The sequence below is a fragment of the Condylura cristata genome, unplaced genomic scaffold, assembly GCF_000260355.1.
Source record: "Condylura cristata isolate star-nosed mole 26May11 unplaced genomic scaffold, ConCri1.0 scaffold00023, whole genome shotgun sequence".
Lineage (NCBI taxonomy): Eukaryota > Metazoa > Chordata > Mammalia > Eulipotyphla > Talpidae > Condylura > Condylura cristata.
Window position 1 is genome coordinate 23136213 of NW_004567124.1, and position 17650 is coordinate 23153862.

The window sequence follows — 17650 nt, forward strand, 5'->3', positions numbered from 1 at the left end:
TGAGGAAAGTACTTCTTTCTCAGCACCTTTATTCTTTCTTAGCAGTTTTATTAAACCATTGTGAAGACACAACACTTCTCACCATCCCTGGTTCATAGACCTTTTTAAACATAATTGGTAACGATCACATTCACTGCAGCAGTGTGTACAGTATAAAGTTTTGTAGCATAATTTGTCTTTAGTTTATACCAAGTAGGTTCTAACAGTGTCTTCCTCCATCTTTTTAAGGCTTCTATTGTGGCTGAGGCCTATGACTTTGTTCCTGATTGGGCCGAAATTCTATACCAACAAGTGATTATTAAGGGAGACTTTAATTATTTGGAAGAATTTAAGCAGCAAAGGTTATTAAGATCCAATATATTTGAAGAGATTTCAAAGAAGTAAGTACTCAAATGCCTCTGCTTTAGGATAAGATAGTTAAGAATTTTATGGTTCAGTCTAACATGCCTATGAGCTTCCTCTGCTTAAGATGGCTGAGAGTTTAAGGATTCCTGTACGGAAGAAATCTTTCCACAAATTTATACAAACAGATGACTGAGGACAGCTTGCTTATGGTGTTTTGTACTTAAAATGAGAGGATAGCAAGTTGTCGTGCCTTGGTGCCCAAAACTATAAACTTGAGAGATCCTCTGTGGAGTACTACACTTTTGTTAATTAAGGTGAGCATTAAGACAGTCATTTTTAATGAAGTAACTTAAGCATTTACAAGGCACCACTATGATTACTATAAGGTCATTTTCCCAGTACCCTTTCCTCTGTAGGTAGTGATAGTGTCAGAGCTAACAGTCCTCACTCAACAGATAGAATCTCAACCTGTACTTATGTTTTTATGCAGATACAAACAACATCAGCCTACTGACACAGTTATGAAAAACTTGAAGAAATTACTCACATATTGTGAAGACATCTACTTATATTACAAGCTGGCATATGAACACAAATTTTATGACATTGTAAATGTGCTTCTGAAGGACCCTCAAACAGGTTGCTGTCTAAAGGACATGCTAGCAGCTTAGCAGGATTCAGGTAATACAAGGTGTCACTGCCAAGATTTCTTAGGTGCCTGTTCAACTGAAATGAGGTACTGACAGATGTTTATGATCAGAATAGAATATACTAGAGCTCTTTGAACATACCAGTTCTTAGTAGTGGGTAAAGGATGATAGAATTTTCATAGGGAAATTGGTATTAAGAGCAAAAGCTCCATGTTCCTCAGGATGGCTTCTCCTTTTGAGATAAAATACTAAGCAAAGAATACCTGTGCCTGCATATTCCAGTTTCAAAGGAATTTAATATTATTTACACAGTTAAGGAACAGATGATACATTTCCATTTGTTAGAAACTGATCTCTATAATAAAATAGATTTTAAATTCATTTATCATTATTACTGCTAAGGAAATCTTAGCCCTTGTCTGCCTTAAAATAATTTTTGTTATAATTATTGCTGTGTAGTCACTGCTTTGTTAATCTTAAAATCATTTAGATGGTCCTGTTCTTCCACTTAGTGGTCTACAGAGCTTTCGGCTCCTTATTTCCTATGGAGAAATTAAAATCACTTTAAATTCCATCCCTATTTTTGATTGTGACAGTTAAAAAAATAAAACTCCAACCACAAATTTGGTTAAATCACTTGAAAGACAATATATAATATAAAGATCATCACCCAGTCTGTTTACAGCCATAACCTGAGTTATAAGCTCAATTACTCCAAATAAATAGTTTTTAGATAGTTAGGCCTTGGTACCTAAACAGATAAATTTCCCAAAATAAATAAAAAGGCAGTTTTTTTATATACCATTGTTGCTCAAAGGTAACACTATTAAGGACCCAGCAAATCATTTTTGTTGTAATGCTGTAACTACCTGTCACACATTTACTAAGTGTTACAAGTATTAGAGAACTCTAGTCCCAAGAGCTGTGTTCTATATTCTTCAAAAATATCTCTTGGGAGGTAACACAAATTTAAGTCCTCACAATAGTGATTTTATTAAATTAGTTGCTTTATAAAACATTGCAGATGTCATAATTGTTAACATAACAATTTACCAAACTGTAGTAACTGGTGCAGTTTGCTGAGCATGTTTTATAAAGGAAAGGAAATGCCAAAACCCTGTTAAATTGTTTCATTGCAGCCTAGGAGAACAAAGGAGATTTGTTTCTCAGACACTTAAAATCAGGCAAATAAAACAGGTAAAGGGTTTCCCTCCCCCGTATGAAGCACTCCATCAGTAGAATAGTTGATAAATATAAAGAACTGGACAGTTTATGCAGTCAAGAGATTCCACAACTTATAACGCAATAATGGAGAGGTTTACCTTCTTCAGCTTCAAAGTTGGAGGATTTTGGTCACTTAATTTTTAAGTTTCAAACTAGTGCTTTGCAGCCGTCGTATCTTCACTGAGATAAGTCTTCTCCACAATTTTTTTTAATATCCTCACGCTCAATTTTAAGACAAAGCAATTTTAATACTAGGTGCACACCACATGCCCTTGCTGCAAACTGCTTTTCTTGACAAGTTATGAAGTAGTTCAAGGAGGTATGGTTAAGGCTGTATTACTGAATGGTGCTGGTAAATACTACACAATTTTTTTTGTCATGTTGCAACCTTTGTTTCCAATTTAGTAACTGTTGCTATGGAATCAGACAGCAACAATGACAACATTATTAGAATTGATTTTAAAACTATGATTTAGTAGCAACTGAGGTTCCCAATTTTAACCCCTTGGCAGCAAGATCCAAGTTCCCTCATTTGCACATTAGCACCTAAGAGTCAAGGGGTTAAATAACCAGCACAAAAGATACTGCACTTCTGATTGTAGCATTTGGCAGAACTGAAAGGAAAGGAAGTTGTGCTACATGTTGAAGGGATTGTGGGCAACAGAAAGACACCAGAGAAGGTAAAATGTCACATGAAGTCTTCAAAGTCTTGTACATATCCTCCATCATAACCACCATAATCTGCCAGATCGTCTTTCATGGTGGCCTTTAATCCCCCTCCAGGAACCACACCTTTCTTCTTCTTTTTGGCTTTGCTTTGCTAAAGATGAAAGAGAGTTTGGTCAAGAGACTTTATGGCATTTTATCAGGTACAGCAACTCCTACAGAGACACCAAAGCCTCCATTCCCAGAAAAACTTTAGTTCTCTAAAAAAAGAGCCCAGACCTAACCTGGTAACCATGTCTGTAAACAAAAGAAAGTAATGGCATGCACAGTCCTTTTCAATTCCATTTTAAATGGTGAACTGCTTAGGTCCAATTCTTTCATCTGTTAAAGAGTATCATGCCCACACCCTCCACCCCGACCTTCCCCCAATCCCTATTTAATACATTTTTATACCCCCCAGATTTGCTTTTCTTACCTTTTCCTGCTTCTGTTTTTCACTGCAAAGTACAGTCAATGAATTGGTTATCTTTTTCAAATCATCGATTTCCACTACAAAAAATAATAACAAACCACTAATTTTTAAGCATTTGGGGGGTAAATAAAAGCACAAAACACATTTTTCCACAAGAGCCATGAGAAATATAGCCTGCTATTAAGTTTGCTAACACTAAAAAGGAGGTAACTGGTCCTATTTCACATAACATAGTAAAGAAATCATTTAGTTTACAGCTAGGCTCACAAATCAAATTATTCGAAGTAAAATGGCAACTCAACCACCAATACATTTTACCAGGGGTCTCTCTGCAGCTCACAGGCTGCCTACCATCCTTCCTCACTCACTATAGGACATCCCTGTGCTTCCATAACACATCCTAGATACCTAGTTCAGTGAGGAATAGCTGAATAAACATGGAATAGCAATTCTAAAAACTACAGATGACAACTCCTCACCTCCTGGAGTCTTATTTTCTAGCCACATGTATCTTAGAAATCTTAGCATCCTACCAGGAAGGAGATAAAACTGTGCAAGTGGATATTACTTTCTCATAAAACTATAAAGCTGCAAACAAATGCCAGTTTTAAGTCACCAAAAAAATATTCAGTTTTGAAAGCATTCAGAGAGCACCTTCAAAAACAGGACACAGTATATTCAGAATACAGCTTTAGTGTATGAATAGAAAATAAGAGTTCACCATCCACAGCTTAGTAACTTCTCAATGAAATCCAACCGAAAATTTATTGTGTAGAATACCTTTTTCTCAAACTTAAAAACAAAATACTAGCAAAACCAGTGCCTTCCACAGAGTGCCACACCACCCCTAGTTTTCACCCCCACACACCCTGCCCACAATGTATGACTCCTCTCAGGACATGGCACCACACCCATGGACCCAGAAAATGGATACTAGCTCTTGTTGAGCAACTTGAACCCAGTCAGAGCTTCCTCATTTGTAAAATGAACATATATAATAGTCTCACCTTCTTCTAAACTCCTGTATGCCTAGAGACCATTTCCAGAAAAAGAGCCTTCTTACTAGCTTCTCTTATAATTAAAGAATAAGCTAATGATAAGCTAACGTTTTCTTAGCTGCTATGCCAATAAGCCCAGCTCTCTTTTAGAAGCCAAAATAAAAACATTAAGGTAGCTTCAAAAACAATACCATGGTTAACTCATATTTTTGTAGAACAACATTCTCAATGTAACTACCAATAAAGCAAAATCCTGAATCAATATTACAGCATCTGAATAAATCAACCGCTATCCTCCTATGATGGGCCCTTACTAAATCCATCCATAAGGACTGGAGAATTACTTACATGAAATACACACATCTCGAACTAAGGCTTCCAAAAAACTGGCGTAATATAGTGACTTCTCATATTGTGTAATTTTATCTTTTAGTAATTTTCCAAACTCTGTGAAATCATCTCTTGAAGATGGGTTCATAGCATCTATTCCATAAACTGTATTATTAACACCTGTAGGAGAAAGGAAACACTGAAAACATCAGAATTTTTAATAGTTTTATAAAAACAAACTATCTAAATAATCCTATTTTTTCCTTACTTATTCTAAAGCAGAGATTCTTAACCAGGGTCCACCGGAGTCCTTGGACAGAATTCAAGAGATATGTGAGTTTGTATGGGGCGGAGGGGGGAATCTCAGTTTTCTTTTTATTAACCTCTAGTACTTCCTAACATTTTGATTACAAGAAATAACCACAGTGTTTTTAGCAAAACCTGATTGTAATCAAGAGATCAGATACTTGCCTATAACATTACTTTTACTGAAGATAACTTGAAATAATCTTCATCTTTCAAATTATATTACTCGTTAGACCTGCCACTAGATTTTAGCTAATGCAAAAAGCACAAAACTGTATTACTAATTAAGATGTTGATACCACTTTCAGTATAACAAACTTCCTGTGTAAGTAAAATCCTACATCTTTTAAATGTTTCAGAACATTATACTGATAAAGGGGCCACTGACTTCAACCAGACTGCTAAAGAAATCCCTCACACAAAAAGGATGTCCTTAAAGAGCCTATTTAAGAAGTGCACACAATGAAGAAGCAAAAGAAAAAAGCAAAGCAAAACAAAACTGGCTCCTGTCAAAGCATCTAGCCACCTAATTTAAAAAGCTAAGCAGGGATAAACTATGTTAAATTCAATACAACAATTAATCTGGCCTAAAAGTGTCTAGGCTAAAAGACGACTACATTTCTGTATCCACCTCAATATCAAGTTAGCTAACGTCACTGATTCATTATTTTAGTATGAAAAATACAACATTAAAATTCTGCTAACCAAACAAAGACTGTACGAATGCGTGTTTTTGCCTTTAATAAATAAGTGGTGTCCCATATATAAGGTTTTATGAGTAGCCTATAAAGCCTTCTCTTTAACAAACACACTGTTTGCTTTTCACATCCTATGAAGACACAGGATAATAGCAGTGTCTCCTCTGTAATGAGACAAGGGTAATTGAGACATGCCAAGCATACCAGTGTACAGGATCATTCACAGTAACTCTTGAGATTGCTCGAGACCCACTGAGAAATAGTCTTAAAAATAAAAGTGATAAAGGAAGAATGGTTACTAGTTAGCCCACTTGGTCCATTTTAAAGAGGAAACATTAGGGAAAAATCAAGGTAACTAGGTCCTTCTTGGCACCAGATTTCAAATTTATTCAGCACTTTTAAATATGACCCTGTACTCTGAAAATTATTTGATAAGTAGTTACCAAAAATGTGGTAAAAGGAAGTTGAGAGTTTTTAACTGTTCTTTCTTTACCCACGTCTCTTATTTTATCCATCTGTGCTACATAACTCTGCTAGCACATTGTGACTTAAAGGATCTTGAATATTCACCCTTACATCTCATGTATTAACCACAGTTATAGGCAATACAGACAAAAATTTTGGAAGCTCTCTGAGGATAGGTCATGGTGAGTGAGGGCGGAGAAGGACAACAGAATGAAATGATCTTGAGCACAAGAGGGCAAAAGCCTAAGTTGAATGCCTGATCAAGATCAAGACCAGTATGGTATTGTCTAATTCCTACACAGACTGAAGACAACAAGCCAGTTTTCTAGTAAGTTCAATATTTAAATCTCACAACTCCAGACTTCAAATTTTGTCCAAATTTTATCCAGCTGATAAATATAGTCAAAGGAGTATTCTTTATTTTGTACCTAGTGACTTTTAAATCTGAATTCCCAATGCTTAAAACGTGTTCAAAAATCTGAACATCATAGTCAACCTTCTTATATGTAATGAAATCTCAAACAAGATTAAAAGCTGCTTTCTAATGTCTAAAATTAGCCACTATCACGTTTCTACAAAAAAGATGTTTTCTGAACTTTCATACCTACTGAGACATTCACATGGAGCTTCATTATTACACTGCAATCACACTCCCACTTACCAAAAGTTTCTTTTGCTAATTCAAGGTCTGACTCTTCCTGTAATTTCTTTAGCCGTAGTTTATCTGCTAACTGTTCTTCTGGTGATAGTACTTTAGGTTCTTCAGGTTCTTCTAACTAATGAAAAAAGTTTTAAAAGTGGTGAGATGAGATAGACTCAGTAAATATCTTTATAGTATGACTTTTCAATAAGCACGTATTAATAAACACTTAGAAAGTGATTAATATATTTCAGGCATTATTCTAAACCCTTAGCTATTTTTATCCCAATTTTATAGGAATAAAAAGGCACTAAGAGGTAAAGCAACCTGCTATGGTAACAGATTGTCAATATAGCTAGTATTCTGATAGTGATGAGATTTGACCCCAGTTTGAACCTGGAAAGATAAGATTATTTCTATAGCCTTAAAAAAAAAAAAAAAGAATTATATGCAAAGCAAAAATGGCACTATCACATACTTCTAAGACTACATATTCTAACAAACTTTCTAGGGCTATTTGGCAGTATGTATCATCTTAAAATACTTTTGAACCCTCTCTAAGGCATTTACCTTTTTTTTTTTTTTTTTTTTTTTAATATTTGTTTATGCATATAGAACTGGGGTATAGGCCAGAGGCACAGGGGCAGTAAGAAGATTCAGCAGAGTGGGGAACAGAACAGGCACATCGAGGATGTACACTGCTGAGGAGAATGGGCGAGACAGAAGTCTGCCGAGCCATGTGGATCACTTCTGGGGCTGGGGCTCGAACTCACACTGAAGTGGCTGCGGCTAACCTGTTGTGCCACCAGGGAGGGCCTCTTAGGTATTTATCTTAAGAAACCAAGCATTTCACCAAAAGGATATTCACCAGTGCATTACTTATTTCAAATAAATTTACAATAAAAATGTTCCACAGGGGGCCCTCCCTGGTGGCGCAGCGGGTTAAAGCACAGCACTAAGAAACTTAAAGCCACTTCAGCATGAGTTCGATCCCTGCCTGCCCTGGAAGTGACCACATGGAACAGCAGACCTCTCCTGGCCTGCCCACTGCTCCCTTCAGCAGTGTACTTCATTGATCTGCCTGTTCTGCTCCCCACTGTCTCTGGTGAAGCCTCTCACCATCCCTGCACCTCTGGCCTGTACCCCAGTTCTGTATGAACAAATAAATAAATCTTAAAAAAAAAAAAAAGTTCCACAGAATGGTTAAACAGAATATGGCATATTCATGACAATACTATGCAAATATAAAAAGCAAACTTTTTGCAAAGTACCCAATAAACATTTCCAACTTAATCTTTTAATCTTTATCATATTATAAAAGTAACAAATTAAAAATTGTAGAATTTAACTTCTGCAAAGTAAAGAATATCTGCACAGACACAAGAAGCAGAAAGAGCTGCCCTTGAAAGGCGTAAGTCTGTTAAAAGACGCTTGATTGGGCCCTCCCTGGTGGTGCAGCAGGTTAAAGCACTGCACTAAGAAGCTTAAACCACTTCCACATGAGTTTGATCCCTGCCTGCCCCGGAGGAGATCCACATGGCATGGCAGACCTCTCCTGACCCGCCCACTGCTCCCCTTAGCAGTGTACTTCCTCAATCTGCCTGTCCTGCTCCCGCTCTGTCTCTGGTGAATCCTCTCACCCTCCACATCTCTGGCCTATACCACAGTTCTGTACAAATAAATAAATTTTAATTAAAAAAAATAAAAAGATGCTTGTATAGACAGACACAGGTGGACAGGGATGGAGCTACCGTATGCTGCTTTGCAAAGGAAAAGGTTGGTGGAAGAGAAACACCTACACAGTCACAGGCAAGCAGAAGAGCTGCTACACTACTTTTATTATGAAAGGCAAGAGGAATGTGTGCCATTCATGGTTTCCCATGTCTGCAGTTTGAGGAATTTGATTCAGAAATCCACTTCTGAAATAAATTTTGTTTCTCATATGAGGATGAAATGAGAAACAAAGGTCATTATGCCAAGTTAAGAAAACTCATTTTCCAAATAGGAAAAGGAAAAACCTGTCTTAGTAGCCTTGAACATTAAGTATATGCTGCATTAAAATGAATATATTGAACCTAAAACAAACTGAGCACACTCAAAGTTTATGTGATTAGTATCAAAATACAAAATAAGTATAATTCTGATCATGACAACCAAGAAAGAGCCAATGAATATCATGGCAACCCACAGATTTTTTAAAAAGATACTGAAATGCAAATTATTAAAAAGCCTCTAACAATGTTCCTGACTGGGAGAAAAAGGATACACTTGCCATTCAAACTAGTACAACCCCATATGGAGGACAATTTGGAAACATTCATCAAGATTACAAAAATGTCATTTTCTGTTTGATCCAGCAGTCTTATGCTTAACATTTTAGCCTACAAACATGGCTATACCCGTTAAGGGATGACATACATGGCCATTCAAGGGAGTACTGCTTATCAATCTATAAACAGAAAACTGGTGAAAAAATGCATGATACATGATACAGACAATGGAATATGTAGCTCTCTTCCACCCACCAAAATTGAATAACCCAGAAACTAACGAAAGCGGCTTCTTAAAAGGAGTGATAGAGGAGTGACAGAGAAGATGGGAATGGATATCTGAAACTGCGTATACCATTTTTGTATTGACTTCTGAAAAGACAGCATGTTTAGAGAAACAGAAATAAAACCTTAAAATGGAAAGCAAACTAGTGTCTCAAAAGTATAACAAACTTGACACAATGACAGAAAATAATTCAAATGACTCTAGAGCCCAGTACATGCTTATACATCCTTAATAATATACAGCCTAAGCCCACAAAGAATTTCAAAAAACTAAACTTTACATTATTAATTATAGAAAAACAAGTAATTATTACGTTGTTAGTATTAAAATGCAAGTAATTAAGTTAACTTTAGAAAACAGGATTTCACGATAAGAAAACATATCAATAGGACTAAGATTACACACACATTTATTTCCTAGTTCCATCCAAGAAAAGGAGTCTAGAAGGCAAGGCCACCCAGTAAAATACTAAGTACTATTAACACTGAGATTGGGTTTTTAAATATCATTTCCCAGTATAAAGGAACCTTAGAGATGCAGCTGATTTTAGGCCTAAGGAAAGCAGGTCAGCAGGTAAGCCTGGTACTTCTTAGTGGACCAGGAAACAAAAAGAATCATGGAGTCTTGTCAGTGAAGATGAGGATAAGAAGCCCCTATAAAGGCACCTACTGGCCAAATTTGGGTCAATTTTGCAACAAAAAACTGATCACTGTATCTAAATAAAATAATGATTTATAAAGGTTTCTAAGTCTGTAAGTTTACTCAAAAATGCTCAAAAGAGAAAAAAGCCAGGGCCCCACTGGTGGCACAAGAGGTTAATTAATTCTCAGCACTATCAAGCTATCACCTGCCACTGCAGCATGACTACTATCTCCAGCCAGGCAGATAACCCGCACAGGACAGCCTGTTGCTCTTCTCAACAGTGTGTTTCAGTGGATCAGCTTGTTCTACTCCCCACTCTGTCTCTGGTGAATCCTCTCACCACTCCTACACTTCTGGCCCATACTCCAGCTCTTGTATGCATAAATAAATTAAAATCTTTAAAAGTAAAGGGGAAAGGGTGGAAATAAAATTTAAAAAAGATAAATAAAAGTTCCCACAAAGTCCCCCATTTTTTACCACTGAAGTTACTTATTACATTCTCCTTACACTGAACATTGGTACTTAAGGACAAGAATTAATGTTTTGCTCTGCTCAATATAAACCATATTAAAAGTAACCAAATAACAAAAGAAAAAAGCCAGCCAATAAATGAAAGAGAATGAGAAAAATCACCATTGTATAATCCCCATAAAAATGACCATCAATAATACCAAAGCTGTTGGGGAGGGGGTTGATGTTAATATAAAATGGATTGCTTGCAAGAAGAAATAAGTAACTTTACAAAAGAATCAGGCTGCTAACCACCATAACTAAGTGATCCATTTTAGCATCACTACAACAGGAGAAACTGCATGGCTCCTGATGGGAGGTGATGCAATTATGAAGCACACAACATCACTTTTAAAGTAGTCCAACCAAAATTTTCATGTTTAACACCAAGTTACAGGAAATTACAACCACAAGGGAGCAGTCAAACAAAATTTAGATGGTGGGATATTGTGGAAGATAACTGGTCAACTCTCTTCAACAAATATTTCAAAGCAATAATGAAACATAGGATATGCTAACAAGCGCTATACAAGGCCCTTATATGAACCATTCTTACATAAAGGACTTTCTGGCACAATTAGGAAAATTGTCTGTATAGACTATCAATTAAAATATTGTTCATTATATTGTGTATGGAATCATATTAATTTACCTTACATTTTTTTAGATCATACTAACGTAGTTAAAGATAAAATGAAGGTTTGCTATTTGATTATATTTTAGCAAAGGAAGAATAAAACATGGCAAAATACTAATTAATTTAGATGATGTGAATGATTGTTCATTATGCTATCTTCCCTAGGCTTGAAATTTTTTTTTAAATGAAAGTCAAGGAAAAATAAGGAAGCTCTCTGTGATAAGATATACAAAGATCTCATGACAAAGCAAGGTGAAAACTAAAAAAAGGGAGAAATAAGAATACACTAGTTACACCCAAATACATAAAGACACCTTGAAGACACAAAAAAACAGTTTTGACTTCTGGGGTAGAGGATGAGCAATAATATAAATAAGTGAGAGTTGAGAATGCTTCTTAATACAGCTTTGATTTTTGAATTATGTGAATTTGTTTTCTATTCAGTAAACAATATTCACATATCTTGTACAAATAATCAAGAGCAAAAACACTTATAGTATGTGGCAGAGAAACTGACACCTTTTGTAGTTTACTCAATATGAATAATACTGCAAATAAAGACTAATCACAACTAAAAATAAAGCCACTAACTAAAAAGTCATCAACTCTGATCAGTACATACTCACGACTGTTTCCAATTTTGGTAAAAACTTAAAAGGCATTCTAATACATAGAGCTGCAGGGTTCAGTTTTTGCAAAAGCCACCATCAGTCAGTTTAAGAATTTAGTTACTGGGTGGTTTACAGTGTTCATAAAGTCCTTCAAATTGCTAGGCATATCTGCTGCCTGTTAAGACACTAATGATGAAAACCCTGTTTTCTATGAAAATTTTTAGAACTGAATAGTACTCACCCTCTTTTTAATTTCTTCTTGCCTTTTCTTCTGTTGTCGTTCTTTCTCTTTTATCTTCTCTGCTATTTTTTTCTTTTCTGAAATTTTTACTTCTGAAAGTAAAGAAATGTTCTAATCCATTATCCTACTTTTCAGTTTATGGATGAAACAGACATGATACTTCAAGAGACCAAACTTCTCTCTCCCACTCCAAATATCATATGGTGATTTTCTGGCAAATAAGATGGGAAATGTTCTGGGACTCTTCCTTTTTCCTTATTCTGACCCTAAAAGCCCAAACCAAGTATTGCTTTCATGTTTTCCTCACAAACTTTTAGCAGGGCTCAGATCATTCAACTGTGATGCCAAACTTACTCTATCTTAAGTGAGACGAGGGTTTAGAAAAGATGCAAGGAGAAGACAATAAAGTAGGAATGGAAGAATGTTTGATTTCTAAAAGTCAAAATCTAATTTTGTGAGCACTGTGTCATTTGTCTTAATGTAAGCAGTGATGCTCATCAAGACATAAAAACCAAAATTGAAGGAGCCCCAGTGGCTCACCTGGTTTTACTTCTGCTTCCTCTTTTTTTTCTTCATCATCGTCATCCCAGTTATCCTAAAGAAAAAGACCTCCATTAATAATACTTGCATATTTACTTTTCCATGTCAACTTCAGTACTATCACGGATTTTCTAGCGCTTTTCAAATATAAAAACTAGCTTTACAATTCTTCACTAAATCCTACACCCCCACACTGACTTATCTAATTGTATTAGTTAAAACCCTAGCATAAAGTTGAATACTGGGAGATAAAATAGGTATCATCGCCTTTTCTCTGAATGGAAATTACCCTAACATTTCCCCATGTAATGCTATGTAATACTACCATATTCACTAAAATTTAGATAGCCTTTGGATTTCAAGTCAGTTATAAATCTTTTTTTTTTAAAGATTTATTTGTTTATGATTACAAGAACTGTGGTACAGACCAGAGGTGCAAGGGGTGAGAGGATTCACCAGAGACAGAGTAGGTGGCAGAACAGGCGAGACAGGAGAGGCCTGAGAGGCCTGCTGCGCCCCATGGCTCACCTCCCTGGTTGAGAATCAAACTCGGGTGCCAGTGGCTGAGGATAGCTTCATCAAGGAATTTTCTTCTAGAAGGGCATGTTTCAGTTATTTTTTGATTTAGATCCCTGATCCATTTAGTGTTTTCTTCTTTTGTATGGTATGAAGTATGAATCTAATTTTATCTTTTTAAAAACAGTTGCCTAGTTATCACAGTATCATTTATCAAAAAGTCTATGTTTGCCCTGTGATTTAACCACAGACTAAATTATAGGTATTTGGTCTTTTTCTATTTTCTAGTCTACCCCAATGGTATATTGTCTCTTCATCAACTAGTACCATACTATTTTAACAACAGAGGCTTTAAAGTATGTTTTAATGTAATCCATTGCTAAGTCTCCCCACTAGGTTATCAAGTTTTTCTTTGTTGAACTGGCTATGTTTGCTTTTCCATATGAACTTTTATGTCAACTTCTCTTACTCCCTAACAAAAGCTTCCCAACAAACACACAGACAACTGAGCCAGGACAGCCTCTTTTAAAGTACTATACTAACTAGTGTTTCAAATTAAAAAATTGAGTCCATTATATTTATTATTCCAAATGTAAAACAGCCCACATTCTAGCCAATGGCTCAATTATTTCAAGTGATGTTCCATATATCACAGTCCTCATTAATGAATTTAAGTCCAGTAAAAAGAACCAAGAATTATCAATAAGCTTCATGATTCACTCCTTACCTTGGGAATGAGGTAAATCTATACTCTGACTTTTTATGACTAACAGAGCTCCTTACTTAACTGAACTAAATATAAGGCAATTATCAAAGTTTTCTAAAGGCTCCACAGAATTTTCAGATGGTTTAATACAAGATAGGGCCTCTCTGGTTGCACAAGGGTTAATTCTTGGCACTATCAAGCTATCACCAGCCACTGCAGCATGAGTTCAGTCAGAGAGTTGATCCACATGGCATAGCAGACCTCTCCTCTCTTATCAGCTGTTACCCTCAGCAGTGTATTTTAAGTCAATCTGCCTGTTCTGCTCCCCACTCTGTCTCTGGTGAATCCTCTCACTGTCCCTGCACCTCTGGCTTGTACCCCAGTTTTGTATGCATAAATAAACCTTTTTTTAAAAAATGCGTAATACTAGATTGATCTAGCCCTATATTTAAACAGGACTTTATAGGCAGCCTCACCACTGTAACTCAGCATCTGAAGCTGAGCCACAACATAAAATAGCAGATGCAAAGGAAGTCCAATGCTACTGGAAGTGGCAAAGGCTGATTAATGTGTTATAACTATGACACCAGCTTCTGGTTTTATAACAAGACACATCATAAACCTGAATCAGTTTAGGCATATAAACTAACAAGTCTTAATTCTTTGAAAAATCTACAAGTCCACCAAAGAAATAAAAATTCCTGAATAAGGTTGTCAAGAGTCTGCACGCAGAGCAGGAAGATCTTTGTATAGAAGTAATCAATTTTATAACCACTTTACCTTGGCAATTTAACCCACAATTAACAGAAATAAAACAAGCTAGTCAGTACTGTTAGAACATCTAAGTTACTAGAGTTAGGTATTAGAGATCAAACGTTTATACTCCCTTACTAGTTTGCTTAAGTGCTTATACCAAAATACCACTGTACAAAAGGAACCAGAGAACTAAAAATAAAAGTTAACTACCAGGCATTTTCTGTTGTTTTGATCTTCACAGACAGGAAAGCTGGGTTTGTGAATGATATGCTACTTAGGCAATGCTTCAGATAGGAAGACCATCTGCTTACTTCCAGGTTACATATTTACAACTCTCTCATAATAACAGTGATGATGATGATGAGAATAAAAAGCACTCACTGAGTGCTTACTTTGCATCAGGCACTGTAAAAAGGGCTTTACATGTAAATAGTTCTCATATTAGTCCTATAAGCAAAGTGTTACCCCATTTAAAAGGAAACTTGTGAGATATAGCTACCTTACAGTATCAGCAAAAAATAATGAAGGAACCTATTTTGAACGAACCAAAGTTCCTTGAAAAAGTCACATAAACATGACTTTTTAACCTTAGTCCTGATGAATAACATAATTATCTAAGAATTAAGTCTGCCCCACCAAAATTTGTTCTTTCCATTAGTTCTAGAATGAGCTTACATGGACGCACAGGAAATGTCATCAAAGAGAAGGGTTGCAATACATACTAAGAACGTATGTCCAGTGACAATGATACCAGTCACCCACCTTAAAACCTCAAATTACCTGTGATGGTTGTTTACTAATTTTAAGAAGCTAGTCTAGCAGCCTCAGTACAAGGATGGGAGAGGTTGAAAATAAGTGGTTTCATCCCAAGAACTTCAACATAGAAAGATCATCCCACCTCACCACATCACTGCTCCCTCAGCATTTCATTCACAATTCTGTCCACCTCTATCCTGAGTTCTCCAATAGCAGCATAAACCTTATCCCCAGACATTATGATTAAACTTCATCACAGTACAGACTTAACAAGCTACCTAGAATTCTAACAGATGATGGATTTCAGTAGCAAAAACAGTAGTTTCTATCAAGTCCTGGGAACAGCCATAAAAAGATCACAAAAGGTAAATCTTGCTTGTCCCCCTTATCCCTGAGCAACTTAAACAAGGTTATCCTGAAGTTACAATCATTCTGAGATGTCCCTAAGGGAGAGATTATAGTGATATCAGCAAAAAGAGACTGGTAAAATTTTCAAATAGATGTAATCTCTAAAATGCCAGTTCAGGTAGCTTTCCTCAGGAACTTCCAGTTTTTGTTTCCTTAGTTACATATACTTATATATAAAATTTGCAGGTACCCCAAAAGTAAATGTAAGGTAGAATGGCTAAATCTGTCCAATTTTCTATAAACACTAGGAATCTGTATATACAAAAAACTTGGCAAAATGCAAAGTGGATTCCTAGACAAACACCTAAAACTGACACTTAAAATAGTAAGTATATAGGTTAGTAAACTCTAAATTGGCCAAGAGGCTATTTATCAATATCCAATTAAATACCTCACCCAATTACTTTGGGTAGCCAATAAAAATTCCAACTATAACATCAAAATCATCTCCAAAGAATCACACAGTCTGCTCAACATAAACTGACTAGTTTCCTTAGACAGAAGCTGTTTACAAACTACTTGCTTATCTATACTCCTGTTCTGCAGATCCACACCCAATATGTGAGACATTTCTCTGAAAGAGATAGCTACTTTCAAATTTTAAAACCTGCTTCCCAGTTGGACACAACTAAGAAATGAAAACAAAACAAACATTTACAACCCTGTTTTCCTTTCATATCTAATAATATGGCCAGTAGTTGGCTAGTCAGTCATTTTTGTAAAGTACAACTTCAGGATGTCACATGCAATGAGAGACACATTGCAGGTTGGAAATGCCTTCCAACTTAAGCAAGATATATTTATAGATCATCAAATAGAAAAGCTTCAAAAGAGAAGTAAAATTCTTCTGCTCTATTGCAATAACCCATCAACTAACATATTATTCCATACCTTTAAGCAGCTTGCTTTAGATAAAACATAACTTCTTCCAGAAGTTCTAGTGTTCTATACGCTGCATGCAACTCTCTAAGAGGCCTCAGAATTCTGTAATGAACTCCTGGCAAGGCTAGACTTCCCAGCAAAGTTCAGTTATTTTAAAAGGCCCAAATATTCTTCCATCATCTCAGAAGTATGCTAGTCTCTGAAAGCAGGGTACATGCCTCAGTAATTCTACTTCATTTTATTCAAATTACCAAGTTTTTAATGCCCTATTAAATATGGCACAGCACTCAGCTGAAATTCACCTCAAAGGCCAACCTTTCTCATTTGGCATTATTAACAATCAGTTTTATTTTACATTCCTGGCTAAGCAAGATCAAGATACTGAAACTATAAACAAGTGGCTTTATTTATATTTAGTGGTCCAACATTTCAAAAACATTAAGTATAGGTAAACATTTTTCAATAACAAAGCAAAGTGCTCACATACTTCCTAATTAAAAACTTACTAAAAAGTCAGGGAAATGACGTATGGTTGGTACTTTCTGCAAAATAATCTGGTTGACAAGGAGAGCAATAAAGATATATAGAAAAAATAATATTGTTTGTGGGTGCACTAACCAATTCCACTTCTGTAGAGGTCTGAAAACTCTCAACCTATTTCCTGGCAAAATGTCCACTGTCTGTAAGTATTTCCCAATAATGGCTCATTTCTCTGAAAAAGATATGGCCTTCTTCTGAAGTGATATTTCCAATGATTAAAACAATGCCCTTACTCTGGCAGATATAAACTATTAAGTGGGGGCTCTCCCTGGTGGTGCAATGGGTTAAATTTCAGCACTGCAAGCTAACTACAGCAGCTTCAGTACAGTTCCATCCCCCATCGGGAAGTGACCCACATGGCATGGCAGACCTCTCCTGACCTGCCCACTGCTCCCCTTAGCAGTGTAGTTCAATCACTCTACCTGTTCTGCTCCCAGCTCTGTCTCTGGTGAAACCTCTCACCGCCCTTGCACCTCTGGCTTATACCCCAGTTCTGTATGTATAAGTAAATATTTTTAAAAAGATATAGTCTCTTAAAAAACAAGGGGCGGGGGG

The 17650-nt window shown here is 36.1% G+C and overlaps 2 protein-coding genes across 3 annotated transcripts in view; one reads left to right on the forward strand and one right to left on the reverse strand.

Moving 5' to 3' along the window:
• The window catches only part of SPG11 (spastic paraplegia 11 (autosomal recessive)), a 65586-nt gene extending 59825 nt beyond the window's left edge, over positions 1-5761 (forward strand). The window contains exons 36-39 of one of the 2 annotated variants that reach the window (XR_001145720.1): positions 229-380; positions 836-1026; positions 4965-5018; positions 5351-5761. Coding sequence is in view for 1 of the 2 variants with exons in the window: in XM_004687542.2 (XP_004687599.1) it covers positions 229-380; positions 836-1016 (333 nt within the window). In the remaining variant the exon portion in view is untranslated. Of the gene's footprint in view, positions 1-228; positions 381-835; positions 1184-4964; positions 5019-5350 lie in introns of those variants that run through there. The other variant, XM_004687542.2, reaches the window with a different exon arrangement.
• The window catches only part of EIF3J (eukaryotic translation initiation factor 3, subunit J), a 20596-nt gene continuing 4217 nt past the window's right edge, over positions 1272-17650 (reverse strand). The window contains exons 3-8 of the mRNA XM_004687847.2: positions 12532-12586; positions 11992-12083; positions 6816-6930; positions 4704-4865; positions 3361-3434; positions 1272-3039 (exon numbers count right to left, since the gene is read on the reverse strand). Of these exons, the coding sequence (XP_004687904.1) occupies positions 2908-3039; positions 3361-3434; positions 4704-4865; positions 6816-6930; positions 11992-12083; positions 12532-12586 (630 nt within the window). The 3' untranslated portion in view covers positions 1272-2907. The remainder of the gene's footprint in view (positions 3040-3360; positions 3435-4703; positions 4866-6815; positions 6931-11991; positions 12084-12531; positions 12587-17650) is intronic.